The sequence below is a fragment of the Lytechinus variegatus genome, chromosome 10 (genome assembly GCF_018143015.1).
Source record: "Lytechinus variegatus isolate NC3 chromosome 10, Lvar_3.0, whole genome shotgun sequence".
NCBI lineage: Eukaryota > Metazoa > Echinodermata > Echinoidea > Temnopleuroida > Toxopneustidae > Lytechinus > Lytechinus variegatus.
Window position 1 is genome coordinate 13983519 of NC_054749.1, and position 26531 is coordinate 14010049.

Sequence of the window (26531 nt, forward strand, 5' to 3'; positions counted from 1 at the left end):
CCTCCATGAATACGTGGTATTACCATTGCTTTGAAATCTTATGGTTCAGTCAAGTTGGTCCTTATTGTCAAGTCTGTAAAATTTGAAATATTGTATAATTGAAACAATAAAAAACAAAAGAAATGGTGACTGAGGGACATCATCGACTCTCTCATTTGCTTGTCACTGAGTTGTGCATATAACTGTTTTGTAAAAAATAAGCAAAACTTTAAAATTGTCATAACTTTCTTATTTTACATTAGGTTTTGATTGAATTTTCAGCATTATGCTTGTTTGATTTTTCTCTATTGATGAAAAAATCAACATTTATCTGGGGAGGACTTGACCTTGAAACAATGGTCGACCTGGGATTTTCTTTAGAACGAGCAGTCAAATATGACACAAATTAATTTGTACAATGTACATAATCAAATTATCATCGCAATTTGTACTCAGATCATTATAAATTGCCTAGAAATGTTAAATAGAAGTTTTTTTTCATATCTAAAGAAGCTAGAAAGAGTACAGTAAACACAAGATGCATAGAGTATAAACACATGTTTGACACTTTAAAACCTCCCATAATTTTAGCCTACACACGCACTGAGACAATGGTCTAAGTTTAAGCAGAATTAAGAATATGGGCAAGAATGTTGATTAGTGGAGGTGCCATGACCGAATGGTCTAAGGCGCCTGGCTACGTCATAAAAGGTCCAGGTTTTAATCCCCAGCCGCGGCACTTAGCAAGGCATTTAATTGACATTGCTCTTTTATCCTGCATTTAAATTGAAATGCTACAGTATACGCACTGTTGGTAACTAGGTGTGCACTTGTAAAAAAAAAAGAAAAAAGAATGATATTTGATTATTATTCAGTATTACATTTGGCATCACTTGTGCCTGGGAGGCGAAGAGCAAAGTGAATCCCTGTGGATTGTACGTCTCCTTCTGATATTACTGATTGGGGCTGTGCAGGTGAACCAATCACACAAACAATACAATGGGCTTGCCCTACACACAGGACCTCAATTTTAACATCCTATCCAAGGAACAGCTTGCTTATCACTGTAGCAGATCCTGTGTCAATGAAACAGGGGGGCAAACCATATAAGCTTGATTCATTCAACCCGGGCGGAGTTGGAACCAAATCTTTGTTTCGACATGCAGACACTCCACCGACCGAGCAAAGTAGCCCCTGCTGAAATTGAGAAAATTCCTGAAATTAAGAAATTGGAATTTGACTTACCCCATGATCTTCTCCTCCAGAGTCCCTCTAGTGATGAGACGGTAGACGTTGACCACCTTCTTCTGTCCTATCCTATGAGCCCTGTCCATAGCCTGCAGAGGTAAAGATAACAATTAGGGTGTGGTTGAGGAGAGAATATACCTCCAATCAATGAGATCACTATTATATTCATCAGGATCAACCTCCATGTTACCATACTTGATAACCACCTCCATCACTACCATCATCATCATCTTCATCATCACCATCATCATCAACATCATCATCAACATCATCATTATGACCATCATCATCATCATCATCTTCATCATCACCATCATCATCAACATCATCATCAACATCATCATCATCAACATCATCATCATCACCATCATCATCATCATCATCTTCATCATCATCATCATCAACATCATCATCATCACCATCATCATCATCATCTTCATCATCACCATCATCATCATCTTCATCGTCGTCATCATCGTTGCCATTATTTTAATTGTAATCACCATTACCATCATCATCATCTCCATTATCACTATACTCCTCCTCCACCTTATCATCATCCTAATCTATCAACATCATTCCCATAATTTTATTTGCCAATGTCACAGTCATGACCACCAACATCATCAACAATATTGCCGCCTTCTCCTCCTCATTATCATCGCTGCCATTATCATCATGACAGTTTTGCTAATTATCATCATAATCATAACCACCCGTCAAATAATAATTGTTCAAATCATTTTCACAATCACCGTAATTGCTATCGACATCATGATCATCATCAAAATGATTGTCATTATCGCCATCACTTTTATCTCATATCACCATCATCACCACCAATATCATCTTTCAAATCATCACCTTCGTCATCATCACCATCATCACCATCATCACCACCAATGTCATCTTTCAAATCATCATCAACGTCATCTTTCAAATCATCACCATCATCACCATCATCGCCAGCAATATCATCACCATCACCTTCATTATCATCACCATCACCATCATCATCATCACCTTTAACATTTCTTTCATCGTCATCACTACACTCCTCCTCATTATCATCTTTGCCACTTAACAATCACTGTTATCATCATAATTAACATCATTATCATCATAAGCATCAACATCATCACTAATGTTGTTATCGCCATTATCTTCATTAGGATATTACCAACGCTATTCCCACTTCAAACACAGCTGTATCTTACTAAATGATATAATAAGTATACAAGAAAAAAGGGAATGTGGGCACATGACATCTTCAGCCCACTTATTGCATATTCATGACAGAATTCACTTGACCATTTTCACAATATATTGCTGAACTTTGAAATTCAATATATATTTATCAGATTTTTATTAAATTTTCAGTATTCTGCTTACTTCATTTTACTCTATATTTTTTTAAGCTCACAGTAGCTTTTTAAACCTGTGCCAAGTCTTATGAATTAATTGTTATCAATGTTATCTTATTACTATATTACTATTGCTTGAATGATTGTGAGTTATCACAAATGCCTAATAGGCATCTACAGACCATTCAAGCAGTGCAATCACAGGAATCGATAAGCAATGGCCATTTGAATTGTTTGATTGTTTGATGTTCACTCCCAGGCCTAGTATAGTTGTAACTTTTTATGAAACAGGCACCTGCAGTACTTACCTGCAAGTCTTTGGTGGGATTCCAGTCATGTTCTACAAAGATGACCGTGTCTGCTCCGGTCAAGTTCAGCCCCAGACCACCGACATGAGTGGTCAACAGAAGAATATCAATAGATGGATCATTGTTAAATCTAGGGGTCAGGGAGGGAAAAAAATAGAATTACTTTAGATGGCTCAGAATAGAAAACTAGAAATATATCCACGAGTGGCTAACATTACATGAATCATGGGTGAGTGCAATATTGGCACATAAAAGTGGAATATTTTTGATGTCCCATAAAAAATTTCACCTAATATATTCATCATTAGAATATGCAATACAACATGATATGGAACAGCAAGATTTGTACATCTATAATCTTATTTGATAGATTTTAGCTCTCTGTGCAATATGCTTAATTATTGCACAAGAAAATGAAGCTGAACAAAATATGCATTTTTTTAACTTACTGCTAAAACACCCTATGTAGATAATAATAAACTACACCGTTTGTGCTGTCATCATATCAATAGTTGATTAAAAATAAAAATGAAATTTAGAAAGGGGCAGAGATGTCAGATTTTCCCAGTAAAATAATTTGGAAGAGGATGTTTGGTATTACGTACCATTTTGCATCTGACCAGTTTTTAGAAAGAAAAAAATTTGTGAAATAGGTAAAAAACACCCCCCGAAAAATGAACAAAACAACTAAACAAAGAAATAAATGTCATTTAATTAAGAACCAACCTGTGAACAAGATCATGTCTTTGGCTAGCAGGTACACTCCCATCTAACCTCAGGTATGCTACTGATGGCATCTGAGATCTGAAACATAGCAAAAAAATATGTCATATTATTAAAATGTTTATTTTTGCATTATTTCATTAAAAAAAAATTAACATAAAGCTAAGCAATTGATTGTAGGGATCTTTAAGATAGATCATACACAGTGACCAATATAATCGATCATATAAATCAGCATTAAGATCAATCACAAAGCTTTTTGTTACGAGGCTTTGGAGAATGTTTTATCAACATTTGTCATGTGACAAGTCTGCTTAATTTTGATTGGCTGTAATCAGGGGGATGTTTCATAAAGATTTAAGTGTGAATTGCTCTAAAATTCCCAGTTACATACGGTATAAAACACATAACTACCGCATATCCATCAATCAGATTACGAACATATCATGTACGCTTCAGCATTTAAGTGCGACTCTAAGTCATACGTAAATCTTTGTGAAACACCCCCCCCCCCGGTTACCAAGGCATTGGTTTGGTGAGGCGTTTATCCTCATTACAAGTGGGGCATTTCATGAAAGGACTTGTCACACGTTTGATCCGACAAGTCCCATTTAATCCAACAGTTACCATAGAAACAGTGCTTCCCAGCCAATCAAAATTAAGTAAAGTTGTCAGATCCGACGAATTGTCGGACAAAACTGTTGATGAAATGCTCCCCTGGTCACTTGGAGAAGACCTTAAGCCATCAGTCCTCTGGTTGCTTGTTTACATGCCCTCATGCCTTCTCAGCAATTAGGTAAAAAAAAATATCCCCACCACCGTAACATGTACCTGAGAAGGTCTTTCTCTACGATGTCCAGCATTCCTTTGAGTTGACAGAAGAGAAGCACCCGATGCTGGCCAACCACAGACTGGGTCAACTCGGAGCCTGGGTTAGATCCTAGAGCATCCACACCAATGCCGCAATCTAACAACAGTTGCCTGGTATGACGAAAAAAAAAGATATTCATTCGCTTCTGGGGAAGGTGTGAAATGACCTTTTCACATTCTTCAAACCATTTTCATGAAACACATGGTTCGTAATTTTCACTGACTATTGTTACAGGCACCCAGAATTCTTGCATCTGATTGGCTCTGATCAAATATGTTGGTGAAATTCACTCAATATTTGTTTTATGAAACACTCCTTTTATCATTTCCTCATGACAATTCATATAGATAGATAAAGAGTTGTAAGGGAATGAATACTGCTAAGATTTGCTCTTCCACTGTCCTAAAAATAATTGATACTTGGTTGATAAGTTTGAGATGTCTATTCATTCAAGATATGTAGTTGAACCCATATATTTATTTCTTAGTGCAGAGTAACTACATTTTTGAGAGAGGGGATACATGAACAAGTGTTGCTAAGGCGAGCACATAATACGCCCACCTGAAACATGGAAAATGGAGTTATTGGTCAAGCAAGAAAAGTGGAAGATGGCGACTTCACCTTTGACCTTTTGACCCCAAAATCAATAGGCTTCCTGGGATTGATAATAGGATCCTACACACCAAATTATATGAGCCTAGGTTAAGTTAAACTGAAATTATCGTGTTTACAAGGAAAGGTCAACGGACGGACACGGAGCGTGATACCATAATACGTCCCGTAGGACGGGCATACAATAAAACAATATAAATCTTCAATGTCACACAACCCACGTGGATTTATGTCTAACCAATATTACTTTATAAGTTATATTTAGTTATCTAGTTTCCTATTCAATGGCGCACTATATATTACCTCGGCTATAGCTCCAGCTGCTAAAGGAGCTTGGTGCATTCAAGGAATTCATCCTGCCAGGTACCTATTCACCTCACCTGGGTTGAGTGCAGCTCAATGTGGATAAATTTCCTGCTGAAGGAAAACACGCCATGGCTGAGATTCGAACCCATGTCCCTTTCATTGAAAGACAAGATTCGTAACCACTAGACCACGATGCCCCCACTCTATAAGTTACACTGAATCATCCGCTTTTCACGAAGAGAAATCTCCTTGAGAGAATTCCATCTCTGCAAAAGTACAAATACTCTGCAAACACACTTGTTTATTCTTTCCTTCTAAAATTGTCAAATATTCAGTCCAGGACAAGAGAACAAAAAGGAACAACCAATGCTTTTTGAAAAACATGCAAAAAAAATGCACGTGGAAAAGTGCATTTAAATAAAAGGCATCTTGTATAATTTGTAATGAGTAAAACCTACTTTAGGGCAGTTAGTTTTGGAGCATGGTTGATGTCGTGCAGGGACGAGTTCTGTTCTTTCAGTTGCTTGGTTACCGCTTCATACTGTGGATGTTTGTTGTTGAGAACGAGTAGAGGATGGTTGCATACCTTACGTAGATACTGCAATGCCTGAAGAGAGAGAGAGAGAGAGCGAGAGAAATGTATTCAAGCAATGGAGGAATCATGGTGTAGTGGTTCTGATTAAGTCTCTTAATCAGAGAGTCAGGGGTTCAAACCCTCCTGTAGGTGTTAATTTTCTTCAGCAAAAAACAAATACCCATATTGTACTGTCCAAATTGGGACCTAGGAAGAATTTATTCTTTGAAACATCGAAGTGTGTAACAGCTGCTCTGCAACAGCCAGGGTAATTATGCTGCAATTAATGTATACCGCTTAGGGACTTCTGATACATTAAGCATTAATCGTTATATAAACAAGTATGATCACTTAATCATTCCATTCACTTTAATATTCAAGCTTATTCGATATTGCATATTTACACAGAAGATTTGGAAATGTTACCCAGGGGGAAAAAATAATAAATTTTTGCCTGATACCAAAGTGAACTGTTACTTTGAGCACAATTATACCACAAATATGTCAACTTATGGCAGCTTCTGACCAACCTGGAATATATGTCCAGTAGCAGCAGCCGGGGCTTTGGGTTTCTTCTCCTCAGCCTCGGAAGAGATGGTTTCCACCACTCCCATCTTGGCCCTAGACCTAGCAAAGTCCTCATACAGTTGAACCTAAAAGAAATGATCACCAGTCAAATGAGAATGTAAGAGCATTGTAATTGATAAGATACTGTATGTAGTTATAGTGGTTGTTCATGGAGGAGGAATGTAATCTTCTTTTAACCTGCTAAGCAAATCCATTTATTGAGAATTCAAACCTCATAGAACTATAAGAACCCCCTCCCCCTCCAAACTGATAAAAAGTAATAAAACCAAATTTTCCCCCATTTTCACCATTTAAAACTGCTTTAGCATGTTTTCTACATGTCACAGAATAACACAAAATTGATGTTTATAACATGAAGAACACAGATTATGCATTTCACATTTCAAAGAACACAGATGAATGGGGGTCTTCAGGCTAGGATATTACCTGTAGTGGACTGAGCTCGCAGTAGTAATCCTGGATGATCTTGGGTGGAAGGTCATCAAGGACATCTTCTTTGAGTCTTCTCAAGAGAAATGGTAGGACCTGACGATGAAGGGCCTCCATTGCCAGAGCTCCTGTGGGTTGGAACCGACAAGAATTGCAAGAATGGCAACACAATCACAAATGGGTTTTTGAAAAAAAAACTTAACCAAATTACATCATAATTCAGAGGTTAAAGAGAAACAAGGTTGAAACTTTCAAGGTGTTGGACAATTTATCTTTATCAGGAGAATGACAAATATACTGTGTTTCCATGTACAACTATCTTATGTAACTAGCCGCATTGCCATGGAGACACATTAGACTCAAAACATTGATCATGATAACAATAATAATGAAACACATTTCGATGTCATAATGCATGTTTTACAAAATAGGCAAAGCATATGTACAAGAAGTTTAGATAAGATTAGATTAGTTTAGAAATTAATGTAGTACGGTCAACTGCAGAATGGACTCATTGGCCCGTATTCTGAAGTCAGGTTTAACTTAAACCGTGGTCTAACTCTGTGCTAAAACTATGGGAAGCCAAAAGTGTCAACATTTTTATTAAGCTGTATGTTTCTTACGTTTACTGTGCTCTTTCCTGATTCATCCACGGTGAAGACAATCATCTTTGTATACTTCTTAGGCAATTATGAATGATTTGAGAGCCAAATGAGCTGAAACATGATATCTCTACTGTTAGTGATTTATGTAACAATTGGCTGTCCATACTTAAACCACAACTTTAAACCTGAGTTTAAGTTAAGCCTGACTTCAGAATACGGTCCATTGCCACAACTTAACAAACGCTGCAGTCACACTAATGAAACTGACCAAAGCTGAGTCATTGGTAATTATGTAATAGATTGCATTGGTCCAAAGTTGGTTCCGTTGGTGAGACCGGAGCATTAGTTGGTAGTCAGCAGGGTTCCTAGCTTTTCAAGAAAACACAAATTCCCTGATTTCTCCTGGTGAAGTTTAAACATCCCCTGATAAACATTCAATCCCATTCCCAGTTTCGCATATTTTCTAAGTTGTTGCAGCGAATCACACATATTTTTCAGTATTAAAACAATAATGTAACACTAATTAGTACCACCATAACCAGTCGTTCAATTGATGTTGTTTTGATATGCAAAAAAACACAACAGAGTCTGACTGACTACCTGACTGGAAAAAAGTAAGATAATTTTCCCTGATGGGATGGGAACACTGAAGTGGCAGTGGGTGATTTCAAATTCAGTGTTAACCTTTTTAGTGTTGTTGTAAGGTCAATTTTTTAACTAGTGTAACACCAAACATAAAATGAAGATGGTCGCAAGAAGTCACTCACTATGTGTTGAGCTGTCAATATTGTGATCTGGATTATTTGTTTCGACTCAGAATAGGTTTAGGAGCTAGGAAACACAATCCAAAATGTGCTTCAACACCAACACCAACACCAAACACAAAATCACCCAGTGAGTGCACTCTGCGCTGAGAATATCATTATGGTCAATCTAACTTGGAATATTGACTTCAATTAGTTTAGCAAACTGGAATGTCAATGGCTACTTCATTCATAGGGCTACAAGAGGAAGCAAGATGAATTCTTAACTTTACATAGTAAAAATTCACGCCACCAAGTGTGTTTTCTTTTACAGAATTTTGGTGGCCCTACTCTCAATTTTTGGTTGCCCAGGGCCACTGGCAACAAGCCCTCCAGTAACTCACCAGCCTCTTGTTCCTTGGAAGAACTCTTGGCATCCCGGCTTTGGAGGATGGGTTTGGCAAACCTTGCTATGAACTGTTTCTCTGTTCCTAGGAATCCAGGCAGCAGGAAGTCAAACAGAGACCACAGCTCCAATACATTATTCTGTAAACAAATGACAGAGAAAGAAAGAACAGGAGCGAAAGATTAAGAACAAGAGAAAGAGAGAGTACATGTTAAGGAAGTTTAGTGATAATGAAATATACTAATACATGTACTGCTAGATATACAATCATGTTGGTCACTAAACTGTGATGATATTTCAGCCAGCTGAGTAATAAAGACAGTCTAGGTTCATTAACAAAAGAAACAACCCTCTAAGAGCTGCTTGAACTGGTCTACAGATTCAGCAGTGTTTGGGGAGGTGGATGCATGTACCCAGCTAAAATGGAGAAAGAAAAGTCATTATTGTTTAAATAATAATTTGGATTCCTAAATATTAAGGATACAATTATAAACAAGTGGAATGCCTCTGGCCGTCTCACCTGCATCACGCGGTTCAATGTAGCAGCAGTGCTGACTTTGAATACTACTCTAACTCGCACAAGATGTTCAGTGATACATGGTTCCTCTTATGTCCACTTTTTATGAACTAGACCAATAAACTTACAGAGATATGATGGTTATTCAACAAAAAACCCCAACATGGCCAAAGTTCATTGACCTTACATGACCTTTGACCTTGATCATGTGACCTGAAACTCGAACAGGATGTTCAGTGATACTTGATTACTCTTATGTACAAGTTTCATGAATCAGATCCATAAACTTTCAAAGTTATGATGGTAATTCAACAGATACACCCAATTCGGCCAAAGTTCATTGACCTTTGACCTTGGTCATGTGACCTGAAACGTGCACAGGATGTTCAGTGATACTTGATTACTCTAATGTCTAAGTTTAATGAACTAGACCAATAAACTTTCAAAGTTATGATGGTAATTCAACAGATACCCCCGATTCGGCCAAAGTTCATTGACCCTAAATGACCTTTGACCTTAATCATGAGACCTGAAACTTGCACAAAATTTTCAGTGATGCTTGATTACTATTATGTCCAACTTTCATGAATCAGATCCATAAACTTTCAAAGTTATGATGGGAATTCAACAGATATCGCCAATTCGGCCAAAGTTCATTGACCCTAAATGACCTTTGGCCTTGGTCATGTGACGTGAAACTCATGCAGGATGTTCAGTGATACTTGATTAACCTTATGTCCAAGTTTCATGAACTAGGTCCATATATTTTCTAAGTTATGATGACATTTCAAAAACTTAACCACAGGTTAAGATTTCGATGTTGATTCCTCCAACATGGTCTAAGTTCATTGACCCTAAATGACCTTTGACCTTGGTCATGTGACATGAAACTCTAATAGGATGTTCAGTAATACTTGATTAACCTTATGGCCAAGTTTCATGAACTAGGTCCATATACTTTCTAAGTTATGACGTCATTTCAAAAACTTAACCTCAGGTTAAGATTTGATGTTGACGCCGCCGCCGCCGTCGGAAAAGCGGCGCCTATAGTCTCACTTTGCTTCGCAGGTGAGACAAAAAAACAGTTGTCACTTTGTATTTTAGTTAGTGTCATAAACTAAATTGGGCCAGCAAGTTATGGATTACTTTCAAGGAATTAAATTGTACAGAGTAATTGCCTACACATCAGTTGGTATCACTGCTCATACCTGTATAGGTGTCCCAGATAGGATGAGTCTGTGACATGCATTGAGCTGCTTGATGGCCTTTGCTAGCTTGGTCCGTCCATTCTTGATTATATGACCCTCATCAAGGATGCAATAATTCCAATCTATTGTCCTATAACAATATAAAAGTGTCGTATAAAGAGCGATTTCCTAAAATGATCAAACATTTTCAGAGATGCCAACTTTTGGAAATCAGAATTAGGGAGGATTTGCAAACTGACACCAAATTATGTGCGCATAGCGCACATCTCAAGCGCGGAGCGCTCGACCCTTGCGGCCGGGGTCCAGGGCCCGCCTTAGGGCCCTGGAAGCTCTGGGTTTCTAGATGCTCTCTGGTGCAATCTGACCCTTATTTTGGAACATTTCACATGTTTTTAAAAAACATTGTTCCCACTTTTTTAACATAAAAAATATCAAATATGCATTTTTACATGTAAAAAAAAATGAGGGGACAATAGAAGAAAAGTACCTGTTCAACAATAATAAGGAGGAACTATCAGCTATAGGCAGGTTATGTTCCACTATAATTGAGTATAAATCCAGTAAAGAAAAGCTCAGCGCGGTAAGGTCTACCTGTATAAAAGATCTTGTCTTCGTAATGTCCGTATGCTCCCAAAGTCAGACCTCCGTGCTCAACTGAAATGTCCACGCTGCAATTGTGCAAAATGCTTGGTAAATTCCTCTTTCCGGCTTATGAATACACGGATACTAGAGACTGTATTCAGTCTTATACTTCTGAGACCATTTCTTGGACTTCTTTTGATGATTTTCCGCCATTTCGTGTCAATATCAACCCATCAACACGCCGAAATCACACACCGATATTCCACCGCACGACTCGACAAATCCAGCGGCCGCAAGCGCAAACGGCTCACGAAGCTAGCCGGGCCTACCGGCCTGGTGCACAGTGGATTCCCGTTGGGCATATCACATGCACCAGCTTTTCGCTGCTCCTTATTTGTCTGCCTTTCACACAGAATTTAGTAGCAGCGAACGTAATGGAGTTAATACATGCTAAAGTTAGCAGACGATACATGTACTTCCAATCCAATTTGATCAATGCAAAAAAATCGTAATTTCGGGAGGATAAGGATGGTAATCGTAAGGGCGGGAGTTGGGATGAATTTTCGGGAGCCTCCCGATGAAATCGGGAGGGTTGGCATCTCTGCATTTTGTACGTCCAGCCCCCATTTTTTTCCTCCCAGGGAATAATTTTCCTGGGCCCTTACTTACAAAGAGTTAACCCTATCTAGGGTTGTGATGTAACAACCCTAGTTGTGGCAATTTGCAATTTCTTATGTATTTCTTTGTTTTTTGGACCTTCTGTTTTTCATTGTTTTTTAATGAAATTTGTTGGGGACTCTTCTGAGATCATAAACAGCATAAAATAAATACATTTAGACCAGCAAAAATGATTTTTGGTTGAAAACACCATTTGCATTGACTTTGTACACGAAGTCACGTTTGTGAGCAATTTTTGGTTGACATGCACTTACATAATGTTACATAATTTTGTGTACCTTGGTGACCCAAAACTGGTCTCAAAAGTTGCGCAAGACTTGAAAGGAAAAAGTCAGTGAGCAGCGCGGTCAAAAAAATTTGCGCGGCGACAATATTGCTTGAATCGCCGGGCCCCGGCCTGGATAGGGTTAAGATTGATCCGATCAATAAAGTAGATGGAAATCCATCAACGTCATTATTTTACCTAAAGGAAATTTGAACAATGTCCTTTGTAAGCAAAGAGAAGCACCCTGAATTTCTAGGATGCAAATATACTATGAATTTCCTTTTTCTTTTCAGTGACCATTGCTATTAATTCCAATGTAATCACCTAGCATGAGTGTCATTTGTACTCCCACCCTGTTAACTAACAAATAAACAATTTAGAGCATTGAATAAAAGAAGCAGGGGAAATTGTGATTTGCTGTAATATGATGATTTTTTATCAATCTTACCTAAAGAAATCAATATCATTCCTGACGATATCATAAGAGACAACCACAAGATTGTGCTTCTTGACTTTGCTCCTTAACCTGTATAGGGATAAGAGACATGTAAACAAATCAAACCTACGCAAAAATACAAACTCATTTGCAATAATCATATTTAGAGCTGAGAGTTTTCTTGCAGGGATAGAAAGCACAAGACTTATGGGGCATTGCAAGAAACTTGTGATCAATTGCAAGTCTACTTTCGTTCCCGAAATCAAGCATGTGCCATGCAATTATTTGCAAATTTGCAATTGATTGCAAATCTGCTCCATGAAACACAAAGTGAAATCTGATTTGCTATAGTTAAAAGTGATCAATCAATTGTAGAATTGCAACAGAATATTTGCAATTGAATGCAAATATTTTCTTGCAATACCTCCTTAGTATTTTATGGTAAGGCTGATTTTCATGCTTCATTACATTGATCTTTATGTGCAAGCAAGCTCAATCCCAATTTGAGTTTCGTATCAGCTTAATATCAAGGCCTCCTTCACTCTAATACTTTAAAATACTGGTTTGGAATGACATCTTAATGACCCTTTCTCAATCTGGGACCCTGGAAAGTTGGACTCTAATAATAGAAATAACACCTATTTTAATAACATTTTACACAATTTCAAGGTAGATTTCATGTCAAAACACATGAAAACCTCAATATATATATACAATTATTGTGGCAGGCAATTTATCATAGGCCCAATATTTTCTATCCACTGAAGTCCAATACCAATTTTCGATATTATATCATGCAAATTTACAGGGGATATCCCTCAGGACTGAAGGTTGACAAGGCCGAGGATTACATCTGTCCACATCAACATTATTTTCTGCACAGGAATGGTCCCAACATTATAAACCTTATTTGAACGCACAACGTGAAGGTGCATAGGTGATTTCTAGTTGGTGTTTTCTAGTGTGTATACTTCAGTTTATATTGAAGGTCAGACCAAGCAGAAAATCTTTCATGTAGACAAACACATGTAACACTCGGCCTCATGGACCCTCGACATGGTTACCCTTCCCTTAATATACAATATTCCAAGAACATTCCTCACCTAGTACGTTCAGTTGGAGGACCAGTGTAGTGCAGGGGGTTCAGATACTGGGTGGAGCAGAACTTCTGAACCTCGTAGACCCAGTGACCAGTCAGGGTCGGGGGACACACTACTATGGACGGCATGGGCACACAGTCGGCGCTCTTGGCCTTCTTGTAGGCGGCGTTCCGGTGGTGGTGGTCGCCAGCCATGATGCAGATAGACTGTAGGGTCTTTCCCAGACCCATGTCGTCGCACAGGATGCCATGGAGCTTGTACTTGTTGAGGAATGCTAACCAGTTCACACCATCCTACGGATGTAAAGGATAAGAATTTTAGGGTGATGAGCTATGGGTCCTGTATCATAAAGATCTAGGCCCCGTCTTACAGAGAGTTACGATTGATCCGATCAATGTAACTCTATGGAAATCCCTCAGTGTCATAATTTTTTCTACGTAAAATTTGCACAATGTCTTTTGTATGCAAAGAGAAGTGCAGTGAATTTTCAAGAAAACAATGAATGCATGAATATACATCACAGCTAGGAAATATTTTGTACAAACATGTATAATAGATGTTGACCTTGCTAGCTTTCCATAGTTGCGATTGATCGGATCAATCATAACTCTTTGTAATACGGGCCCAGGGTTCCATTGCATAAAAGTTACTATAATAGTAACTATGCAATCCATTGGTAACTCTAATATAATCCTTGATTTTGATTCGCTGTTGAGACATGTTACCATGGTAATTACCATTGGATTTTAAAAAAAATACCACAATGACAACTTTTATACAACATGGTCCTGTTTTAATACCAAACGCAAAGTTTTATTAAAATTTTAAAATCAGCCAATTAAATTCAATGATTTCAGTAGCTTTTAACTGTTATCTAAAACTTGTTATAACAAGTTCTATGAAACAGGCCCCTGATTCATGTTATACCCGCAGGATAGATTTACATTACAGGCGAGGTCACAAAACAGGTGGAATTGACAAGCACTCAGGGTTCTTGTATTGCAGATTAGCCTAGAGGAGGAGTGATAGATTCGAACACACGACCCTCTGTTTACTAGGCGCGAGTCAGAACCAGTACACGACAGCTATTCCAGATTAAAAATGAAATATACATAAGAATATTTCCAGTATTGTTATTATTCTGAAATGACATTTTCGCTCACTTGTTGGTACTTCCTGAGTTCAGCCTTGATAGGAACGGGGACCTTGTAGTTGTCTAGCTTGGAGCCGTCTAGGAGTTGTTCCAGGAAACATCTCTCCCTGTTTTTCTGCTCAACGAGGGCGTCTGTCATGGCGGGTGGGTCAGGGATACCAGCCTATCCAATCAACAAGTAGAGGAATTATTAAGACTATTTTTTCTTTTTTAACAAGAGGTCATATAGTTACCAAGAATGCATACAGCATTTCCATTTCTTTGATCGTAGGATAAAAGAGCACTGTTGAGGCATACACATTCATATCATTTAGTGATGCATTTAATGGTGAAACATATTTTGGTTGGATTCACCAAATTTGAAACAACCTTTGATTGAAGCTTAAGTATCTGACATTACCATCACTTAAGGTATTAACCTTGATTTTTTACACGCAATCCCAGTGTTCACCAATTATCCAAAATAATGACCCACAGAGTAAAGTTACAAGTTTTAACAATTTTATTTGGACCAAAAGTCAACCTGAGCAAGAAATATCATATCACGCAACCATGTTTAATGTCCATGTACAGCTAGGTATAGCAGAAATATGCATTATTCTGTGCTTTGAAATTTGGTTTAACATTAAATTAAATGAAAACACACAAACAAATGGAAATAAGCTTACTATCACCCTACGGTCTCACCTCAAGCGGCATTAGCCTGATCAGAGTGGCGAAGCATTGAGTAGCGGTCAGCCTGATACTGTCCACCTGGTCACTCATCCTGCCTAGTAGAGGTACGACCAGGAGGACGATGTAGGGGACAATGTCCATCCCAAGCTGATCAATGACACCTGTTCAGATCAGAGCTAAGGATCATAAACTATAATAGCTGAATCTCCAAGGACCACACTATACTGTTTGTCTTATGAAATATTTGACTTTAAAAGGTGTTCAATGCATATCCAATCCAATCCATAGGTTATTTTTTAGAGCACCTTTTCCTTTCGGTTACAAAGCACTGTGCACACATCACTCCATGTTTGGGCCACTAAAACAATAATTCAACACCTAAGAATGGTTAGCTTAGTCCACGCAATTCATTGTCCTCTTCAGCAAATTAGATGGTATATGATGGCTTTCTTGAATTGCTCAACAGAGGAGGTTGTCAGCAACAGGAAGGTGATTCCACAGCTTTGCAGCAACCACAGGGAAGCACCTTTCACCTGCTCATTTGGGATATTTTAGTGGGTGACTCATAAAGCTGTTTGGAAGTTAAAAAACAGGTGACCCCTTCTTGCACTGAATGATATATCCCCATGTAGCATACTTATCATCTGAGAATATGCTCCAGTCTTGCATAAAGGCATCAGGCATGCATTACTTTATGAAACACAACCTTGGTAATGAACCAAAAAAAAGGCTACAGACTGATTTACATGCTACATCATTGTTTGGTTAGATTGGTACTTAAATTTCAACTTGATCTAATCCTGTGTGTCTTATTCCCCTCACTCGATCTTACATATTTTAGTATACCTTGAATCAAAAATATGTCAAAATATCTGGAGCACAAGAAAGAAAAAAAAATCAAAGGATACAAGCTAATGCTTCGACCGCTCCTTCTCGCTTGACCTCATCCTCCTGGGCTCCTAGCATGGGAACGACCTCCATCAGGAGACGGTTCATGGTTGCCATGGTAATGACCTTACACATCATTCCCAAGCAACGGGATGACATGTGACGAACGGACGTGTAAGGGTGCTCCAGGCACGTGATGAAATGGGGCAGCAGCGCCTCTAACTGCATGGTTCAAATGAAAATCAAAGTTAGAGATAAATATCAGTTGTGGTAACGACCTCAAAATGAGTAAGAACAGACTCAGATGAAATTACCACCCATGTGTTTGTATGTATGAATAAAAAATGTGTGCCACATAGCTCTGGAAGAAAATACGTAATTGCTGAGAAATGAACCAGATAAGCACAGAATTCCTCAAATGTTGGGGTGGATTTATGATGATGATGGTGGTGGTGGTGATGATGATGATGATGATGATTATTATTTATCATTATTATTATTGTTTGCCATCATCATCATCATCATCATCACCACCACCACCACCACCATCATCATCATCATTATTATCACCACCATTATCATCATCTTCTTCCCCTTTTGGTACTTGGTAATTGGTTGATATAGAAACGGACAGGACTTCTTCCTACTGACCTTGGGATGATAACAGGAATGTAAAACAGGAGCAAGAGTTTCAAAGACTTGCATTGAGGTGACAAGATCTTGGGCATGATGGTCCTTATCCAAGTGAAACAGTCGATCTAAGGATAAGAGGAAATATTAAATTGATCTTCGCTCTAAAACCAGTTTCTTATATAGATCATCAAAAACTGACATGGATAAACCAATTTGGTCTGCAATGACTGTTGTCGCTGTCAATTGCACATAAACCTAGGATCCAAATCATTAGTAGTATAACACTAAAAGAACCCAGAACAAAGAGGACACAGGGTGACAGAGCATTCTTTGCTGCTGCACCCCGTCTCTGGAACTCACTTCCCTACACAGTTCAATTCTCATCCTCTCTTCAGTCATTCCAAACAAACTTTAACACCTACCCTATGTCTCGTCTAATAATACATGTACCCTAATAAACACCCTCTCCTTATGAGTTATAGTGTTTTTTTTTATTGATGTATGATTTAATATTGTTCTAATTTACTATTTATCATGGTGAATTTATATTCAATTGTCAGGCGCCTCGGGCATTCCTTGGAGTGGATACATGTATGTGCGCATTAGAAATATGGTTATTATTCTTAGATAAATGGAGAAATCGGAGGTTGGTTTATAGTTTGACATAAAGGAACACAAACATGTGTCCATAACAAAATATGCTTACATTATGTACCTCAATCTTTCCAATACAAATATTTCGTAAACCCATCAAAATATTTGAATAATAGTATTAACAATATTCTGCTTTTACATCGCAACAATGTCTCTAAGTGCTTTACAGATACCCTGGTCATCAGATCCTGGCTTGCCCGCATACAATATCTGCATCTTCACTTCCCCTAGGGAGCATTCCAACAAGAGTTTTCTAACTCTAGCTAGGCATAAAAAATTGTTGCGGATATTATATATGAGCACCTCTCCAAACTTGGAACTTACCAAAATTCCCAGGATTTATTTTCTCCATGCGGAAGGCATACAAAATAATCATAATTGCAGACATTATATGAGAACGTCTCCAAACATACATGGAACTTACCAAAATTCCCCGGTTTGATTTGCTCCATGAGCTGACCTGTCATGGACTCCCAGACCTTGCCTAAGGACTCCAGCAGCCTGCTGCCAAAGTGTGAAGTGATGGTAGTCAGGGCCATCTCCGACCCCCTCCTCTGGATCTTAGTCTGCTTCATGGTCTCTGATGATTCCCCACCAGGGTCGACGCCCAGGCTTAGTGCTATGTCGGGCATGCTGCTGTCACGGCTGCGAGACTTGGTGAAGGCTGCTCGTCTGCTCGCAGCTGTCAATACTGCTTGCTGAATGAGAGAGAACAAAATAATTCACCTCAAAAAATCTTACATGTATGAAAAGGAGTCCCAACCTACTACTAAAGCAGCATTGTATTGATACGTTCAAGGTTTGGAAAGACATAATTTTGAGGTTTGTAAAGGGATACTTTGGGAGCAATAGACACAGTTATGACGGTTATTCAGTTTAGGAAAAAAATCTGAAACCTGTTAAAAATGTTTTCATATTGATTCTATATATTGTGACCGACCGATAAGCAAATTCATTCCATCTAATCTTTTTAATTACTTTCAATGAGAAAAGGTTCAGAGCAAAGCAAAATAGAAACTTTGAACAGAGGAGCCAAAGGAAATTATGACAGAAAGGTGCAAAGTAACTTGACCATTGCTGTTGGTCATTAAAGAATCACAGGAGATTACATTACCTGTTGCTGCTTGGACAATGTAAGGACACCATGAAGCTTATCGCAGGGGACGATCGTCTGTGAACTGCTGCCCTCCCCGCCCCCGACTGTCAGGGGCGATGACGACCTGGACCCCCCCGGGCCAGGCATGGGCACGGCAAGGGTGTTTGATGGGGGATCGTTGGTGGAGGAGCGTAGAGGTTGGGAAGCCGGTGGGGTGATGGATGGGTCAGAACAGAGACTGGTGCAGAGGTTCTTGATGATCTTAGGGTTGGGGCAAGGTTGGCGGGATGAACAAAGCTCCAGGAGACGGGCCAAGTTCCCTGCAGCTCTTTTCTGAAAATGAAAAAGAAAATTCTCTTCAGTACATAGCATCAAACTTATTCTCTAATATTAACTGGGAAATTCTCATTTTTTCTTCCCTTTTGCTATCAAAATAAAATACAAATCCAATCACAGGACTAGTGACATTTGGTGTAAAGACACTAATTTACATATTGTGTACATGTAGGTGTAGTAAGTGGGTACCAAGAAGGATTGAATTCTCCAAAAGAGCATGCAATACTGTTGCTGAAGAGTGTACAAAAACAATATCGTTGTTGTCCAGTCATAATCCTCCTCCTCCTCCTCATCATCATCATCACCATCATCATCATCGTCATCATCATCATCATCACCATTACCATCACCAACATCATCATCCACATCATTATACATGTAATAATCATCCTCCTAATCATTATTATCATTATCAACATGACCACCACCATCATAATCATCACCATCACCACCATCATAATCATAATCATCACCATCACCAACATCATCATCCATATCATTATAATAATCATCCTCCTCATCATCATCACCATTATCATCATTACCATCATCATCATCATCATCACCATTATCCTCATCCCTTCAGTTACCTGCATAATTGGACTCTCTTCCTTTTTGACTGCATCCATCAGAGGTCTGATGAGTGGATTCAATTTATCAGGTAAGGCTTGAAGAGAGACTAATGCTCCTGTCACACATGACTGAGTTCTAGATAAAGAGAAGAGTACAATACAAACTTAGTAACCAAGGCAAGATAGAAATTTAATCTCAAACTAGAAGCATTCTCGATTTTCATAACATTTTGTTACAAATTCAATCTCCAGCATATGATTTAATGATTTTTCAGCTAAAACATCTTGACAGTGTCTGCATGAGTGACATATATTTTTTTCTTATATGAAGGGGGACCATGTCTGCACACCTTACAATTCAACTTAACATCATTCATGATTTTTTTTTCAATTTCTCAAAAAAATTCAGTTGATAATCTTCCTTGTATTCTTATGAGTAAGTTTGCCAAATATCTCCTAAAGAATTGAGAAAAATATGATCTTCTTGGGGAAAAACCTCGGCCAGTCATTTTCACATTGAACAAAACGATGGTTCCCCATGTCTGCGCACCCATTCACTTTACACACAATTCAGGGATTTTGATGAGAAAGGCTGCATTTATGCCTGAAATTCTTTATTTTCCACCATTTTTAGTCAAATCTTTTAATGAATATTTTTCTATGTGTAAACTTTGTGGTTGTCGTGTTATCTTCTTATTACTATAGTCACAAAGATTCATGTGTGCGCAGACAAGGGGCACTGTGCAGACTTAGGTGACCTTACCATACATGTGAACAATATTTATCACAACACACATAAACATTTTGTCCACTCCCTGGGGAGCATTTGGCCATAAAATTCTATATTCCTTACCTGATACTGAGTTTTTGTTGCTGTTCATTGATTTCATGGACAGATGCCAGCACCTGTCTTGCTTTATTCTGGAGATCTTGGTGGGCATCGCTTCCACCAATCGTCTGAGATAGATGCTGCTGAACGGAGTCGTACAATGACTTCGCTTGGTCAACAGTAAAGGCACTGGATATGGGAAGACATGACAAAATACCCTGGAACATTCCTTAATAGCAACAACCCAAGTCCTAAACTTCTCAAATCTGGTCAGGTTTCTACCCATAATGCAACAATCTGAAAAGTGTAGTCATGTAATATAGAAATTTTGAATGATAGCATACTAATTCGCAACTCAATACATTCATACCACAATAATTATGCAAACATATAGCAAAACATCAAGTATTTTTCCTGTCAAAATATTTTAGTTTCAGGATACAAATAGGATTAGGGCTGATTCATTATCTGCACTATTAATAGATATTTCAAAATGCATAAAATAAGACTAGCTATATATAAGACCCAGTCAATGGGAGACCACAAAGTGTTGGTCAATTTGCCCCCCCCCCCATCCCCTTTAAAGGTACCATGAAAACTCTATTAGAAACTAGATAAATCAATCAATGGTTTACTGAGTTTAATTATATAGATCTGGGTCCCGTCTTACAAAGAGTTATGATTGGTGCGATCAACCTCAACTAAATGAAAATCCATGTCATAATTTTTCTCCAGGAAATTTGCACAACGTCCTTTGTAAGCAAATAAAAGCACCCTGAATTTTCAAGAAAATGTATGACTTTACATCATATCTGGAAAATATTTTGAACAAACAAGCATATCAGAAGTTGATTTTAGTGGCTTTCCATAATTGTGGCTGATTGGATCAATCATAACTCTTTGTAAGACGGGGCCCAAGAAGAGTGAAATTAGTATGTTTAGAATGAATATGTAATCTGGGGCCCGTTGCATAAAACTTTTTACCTGAGAAAACTTAGATTGTTTTTACCGGAGTTATTGCCCTGTGTTAAAGTCAATGGCAGAAATCAGACTAACCTTAGTTTTCAATTTTTACCAGAGTTTTCTCAGGTAAAAAGTTTTATGCAACGGGCCCCTGGTCATTCAAATAATGGCTTAAAGGTAAGTGATAATTGGTGTAGAAGAGAGTATAAGATCCACTATTTACCTCGGGAAACTGGTTTGCAATATGTCAGGTCTCATTGCTCTCCAGGCCACAACAAGGCTCTAGGCGTAAACATACAAAAATATTAATAACTTATTCATCTTTTCTTCTTTTTTTTTTTGCAAATCATCATGATCACTACATCTGCAACTACCCCCATCCCCACAATGACTACATAGGTGACTCCCCCTCCCCCCTTACCCATCTTGCAAGACTACGCCATGATCATTACCATCGTAACTACATGTACCACCCCCTCCTTTCCCCAACTTTCAAAAACAGACAAGATAGAGCACAGGCCTCGAAATAATCGACGGCCATCGACGGCCATGGCCGTCGATGCCCCCATTACTGGCCGTCATGCCCTTCTTCTTTTTGCTAAAAGTTACGGCCACTAAAAATGTGCCCTTTTTTATATGGCCGTGGTGCCCTTTTTCTCATAAATGTGCCCTTTTTCTGATATATAATGTGCCCCTTTTGAAAGTCTGCACCTTTTTTTCTGAGCGAGGAAAACTTTTCTCCGATCTCAAAAAGTATCCAATATGTTAGCTTTCGATGAGCTAGCTATACACCGCTAGCGGCCGGCCGGCAGCTAGTGCGCTTTACATATGCTATGTAAGCTGCAGCATAAGAATGGACGAGCCCTTGATACACAAAATGAGTTCATTGTCTGCGTGCACAAAACAATAAGAAAACACACAACCAAGCTCACTTGAGCTGATTGGACCTTCGGATAGCCAATGAAACTTTTGGGGAAACAAAGAAGAAGGCACTGGTTCCCTTATCAGGAGAGGTCATGACTTCAGAAATAAATTGACCCCTCCCCCATCTGTGTGTGTTTGAGGGAGAGAGAAAGATAAGGGTGGGAGCCGGAGAATTCCTTTCATGTTTCAAAACAATAATGCAACCTTTTTTTCTATCCCCCTCACACAATGAAAACTACATTCCAACATGTGCCAGTCTTCACCGGTACTTTCTCGACTAGTCTCCAAAAATAGACCCAGTTATACATGTAGGTTCAAATGATAAAAAATCGTAATTTTAAAAGGTATTTCAAATTAGATATTTTGCAAAATATTTTTTTGAAATACATGTGTAGAATCGTGGGCAGTGCCACAAGTGGGGGCGGGGACATGGTGTGGGCAAGGGATGTAATTGTTCAAGAAATGCTCCACCTGGGGTCAGTCTCAAAGAATAGTTCATGAATGAGTTGTTTACATCTTTGGGCTTTGGACTTTGAACTCTGATCTGGGCTGATTCATTCATATGCAGGGGTGTGGCACTTGGAGGGATGCATGCATAATACCAGAGTACCAGCATGGATTTAGGAAGGATTTTCATTGGAACAATAAACTGAAAGTTTTAATCTCATTTCATGTAGTTTCTTTTGATATAAATATCATGGAGAAGGGGAAAAGGTCCTACTTTCATTTATTCTAAACATGTGACTTTGATGGAGATTTATTCATGGGGTGGGGGGTCACCATAAAGTAGGTCAACTATTGTGACCTAAAAGACCTGATTCCCGACGAACAATCGAATCATTCGATTATTTTTTCAGGAAATTATTGAATGGTAAAAATGACAATCGTCCCAGGCCTAACATCCATGCACCATAGCGGTCACGCACAGTTCTCAAAGTCCTTTGCTATTCGTTCATTGTGTGCAGAGAGGGCGGGATAAAATGACAAACACAGTACAACTCCTTTGCTATTCGTTCATTGTGTGTATAGAGGGCGGGATAAATGACAAACACAGTACAAGTACATGTTCCTTGTATACAATGCATTTATTCCAAGTTCCACTCCCATCATATCAGCCCATATCAATAAGCGCAGCTACCGCTAGGTCATGGAAGTAGGTCAATTTTTGAGTGCGTGATTTCTGATATTCCAGGAATCTCGATTAATCGAACTAATCGAATGTTTCCTCTGGCAAACAATCGAATGGCAAAAAGGGTATTCGTCCCAGGCCTACTTGGCATGCCATGAGGTAATTTGGATAAAGAATTAGATGAAATTTACTTCTACCAGAGGTACTTTTACTTGATTTGTTAATATGTACATGTTACATGTTGGATGTCAAATTCAAGACTCAAAGCAATGCAATGATGTGTTATCCTGTCCTGAAGTGATTCTGAAGAATAATGAAACTTTCTTTTAAAACCTTATACAGTGAGTGTTGTCAGACTATTAAAGTTCATTTTTTCTTAAGTAAATAATGTGGTTTGGTAATGAATCTGATGTATAACATCGACTGTGGAAAGCCCCCCCCCCCCCCCACGCCGCGAAACTGTAACACCTACAAATAATTTATTACATGCCCCTTAAAAAGTGGCCTTGGTGCCCCTCTGTATGGCCTTGGTGCCCTCTGCTGCCTGGCCTCAGTGAAAAAGTGCCCCTCAAAAAAGTGGCCTTGCCCCCCAAAAATCCTATTTCGAGGCCTGAGAGCATGACAGTCTATATGAAGAGCTCACTTGCAAAAGGGGTTAGGTCCATTTATCATCAAATTGATTTTTTTTGTCTCAATGTATAGATTTTTAGCAGCTCTATAAGATGATGCCAAAGAACAGTTGAAATATCCATTAAAAAGTGAACTAAAATGGCAATAAAAAAAATCACTTTTTTTCAAAAGGAGTTAGGTCCATTTCACTTTGGTTACAAAAGGGGTAAGGTCCACACAGAATTCTTTTGGAAAATATTTTTAAAAATAAAAAGACAGGTAAAATTCTTTTATACCAAAGTTTATGTTCTCATGGAAGTGCATCATGACAATTTAATTTCTCATAAGAATATTGCAATAAGTGAGAATAAAAAACATATATTAAAATCATTGTAAGGACAAATTGACATCATGTTACCAAAGCCGCAATGATCGCATTTGCTATTGTCTAGGATTTGACGTCATCTGGATCAAAATCATCATTCTTTAAATAATTTCTTATACCTGACATATATAATAATTCAAACATTCTTTTTTCAGACGATGTCACACCATCAACTTTCCACACAAAGTTTGCATCTCACAAGAATTCAGAGATCAAAACTTGGGCAGAGTAAAGTCTAGCCAAATGTGATGTCATAACAAGGGCGGAACATTATGTTTATGAAATACACACATTAAAGCTCACCTTACATTCCAGCTGTAGTTTCATGAAAGGATTTGTAACCTCATCAAAATAGACAGTACTTGATAAGACCTCCATCAGGGTTGACCTCAGGCCATCGGGGCATTTGCAGTCCTGAAAAAAAATAAATAAATGTGTTCATGGTTGAAGCATTTCAATAATTTGTTGGAATCAATAAAAGTCTGAAGAGTACATGTATCTACTTAACTAACATAATTATCAAGAATTATTTTTATTCTCTACTTGTTTCCTACCTTCATGTCTTGTAAAAAACTTCACATAAAAGTGAACCTTTCATCACTGTGATACATACTTGTAAAAATATAACTTTAAAATAAAAGTTACCATTACATAAGAAAAAAAAACAGATCTAAATAAGTAATGCAGTAATAAGCTATTAAATTTCTATAAAGAAATATTTATATATATATATATATATATATAAATATGTATATATATATAGATGAAGTTTGAAACATGGAAATACATGTGATAGATTTTTTCTAAACAACAGATAAGTTATATAACTAACCTGTAGTCCTGCTTTAGCCCACTCCTCAATTACCATGGCAACCTGCATCCGCTGTAAGGAATTCTTGGTGTTGAGATGGAAATGAAGGAGCTGACAGAATGGGTCCAGTCCGCCATCTTGACTGGGAGCGATGGTCAGGGTTAGGTAGGGGGCTAAACGACCAAGGAGTCTGGAAAGGTGATATGCGAATAAAAAAAATTGTCTTGGTAAGATGAACTAAGTCTGAAGTTGATCCCTTAAACAGATGATGAGAACAAGATATTTCAATGTATGTGTATCACTTGACCTCATGACCCCCGAATCCAAGAGGTATGGAGAGGTAATATGCATAACAACTGATGATTGTGGTGATAGAGTAATAAGATTTAATTAATAGTTATGGGTAATTGTTTCAATACTGCAAATGAATATTTTACAAGGATTCAACTAATAATATTTCTGTAATTGATAGCACCCTTAGGCTCCTAAGTCTTTGATTTTGTGCAAAGCATCAGAAAAGCATGACATTTCTATGTAAGAAATCTGTGACTTACAAAATACAGGTATCTATTTTTGGACAAAATATTTTGAGTTGTTTATTGTGGTATACTTTATTTTGTATTTTGTGTTATTATGGTAAACCATATCCAGAGAGCTGCAAGAACACTGCTCTGGTGTGACTGGCAACAGAGATGAGACTGAAAAGGCAAGTGGAAGTAACTCACAAGCAGCTGACAATTCTGGTTTTGAGTCTAATGTCAGAAATGCATTAAATTTATTCCGAATAACCATGACTCGATGAAGCATTGCATCCAGAAGCCTCAAACAACACATGCTGAGCTGGAAGACTCTCTAGGAGGATAAGGAAGGATCACAAGCAACAGCTGCTGAGGTCATCAGTAGTGATATAATACTAACGTTAAAAACAACCCAGGGCAGCCACTTCAGTTATCAAAGTGCAGCCCTTCATAATAAGTTGTTATTACTACCCTTCTTCAATCTAAAAAGCCAGAAGCAAGAAGGTCCAATCTAAAAGCCTTTGCCGTGACTCGGCCTGAAAACCTCCCTTTCATGAGGTGGAACTCTGACAGTGAGCCATTTCATCTGGTGATGAAGGAATTTACTTAAGGACTTTTTTATTCTATCATGGGTAAATGGACAAATGATTTCTCTTCTCTCTGTATTGATACACACAATGGCGCTAGCTTGAATGAATTTCAAAAAAGGAAGTTGTCCTAGGTAGTTGTCCTGGGGTCCGTTGCAGAAAGAGTTGCGTTTAAACGCAAGTCAAAAAAATCAATCGCAAGTCCCAAATGCATGCTGTTGATTGGT

The 26531-nt window shown here is 38.2% G+C and overlaps 1 protein-coding gene across 1 annotated transcript in view; it reads right to left on the minus strand.

Annotated features, from left to right (window-relative positions):
- The window catches only part of LOC121422229 (TATA-binding protein-associated factor 172-like), an 80689-nt gene that overhangs the window by 18526 nt on the left and 35632 nt on the right, over positions 1-26531 (minus strand). Inside the window, exons 17-38 of the mRNA XM_041617138.1 lie at positions 25221-25389; positions 24692-24802; positions 21565-21623; positions 20403-20567; positions 19568-19685; positions 18660-18974; positions 17970-18243; positions 16910-17016; positions 16279-16480; positions 15383-15531; positions 14706-14858; positions 13546-13835; positions 12455-12532; positions 10482-10611; positions 8755-8896; positions 7000-7130; positions 6516-6638; positions 5870-6018; positions 4454-4603; positions 3626-3703; positions 2900-3029; positions 1225-1316 (exon numbers count right to left, since the gene is read on the minus strand). Of these exons, the coding sequence (XP_041473072.1) occupies positions 1225-1316; positions 2900-3029; positions 3626-3703; positions 4454-4603; positions 5870-6018; positions 6516-6638; positions 7000-7130; positions 8755-8896; positions 10482-10611; positions 12455-12532; positions 13546-13835; positions 14706-14858; positions 15383-15531; positions 16279-16480; positions 16910-17016; positions 17970-18243; positions 18660-18974; positions 19568-19685; positions 20403-20567; positions 21565-21623; positions 24692-24802; positions 25221-25389 (3315 nt within the window). The remainder of the gene's footprint in view (positions 1-1224; positions 1317-2899; positions 3030-3625; positions 3704-4453; positions 4604-5869; positions 6019-6515; positions 6639-6999; positions 7131-8754; positions 8897-10481; positions 10612-12454; positions 12533-13545; positions 13836-14705; positions 14859-15382; positions 15532-16278; positions 16481-16909; positions 17017-17969; positions 18244-18659; positions 18975-19567; positions 19686-20402; positions 20568-21564; positions 21624-24691; positions 24803-25220; positions 25390-26531) is intronic.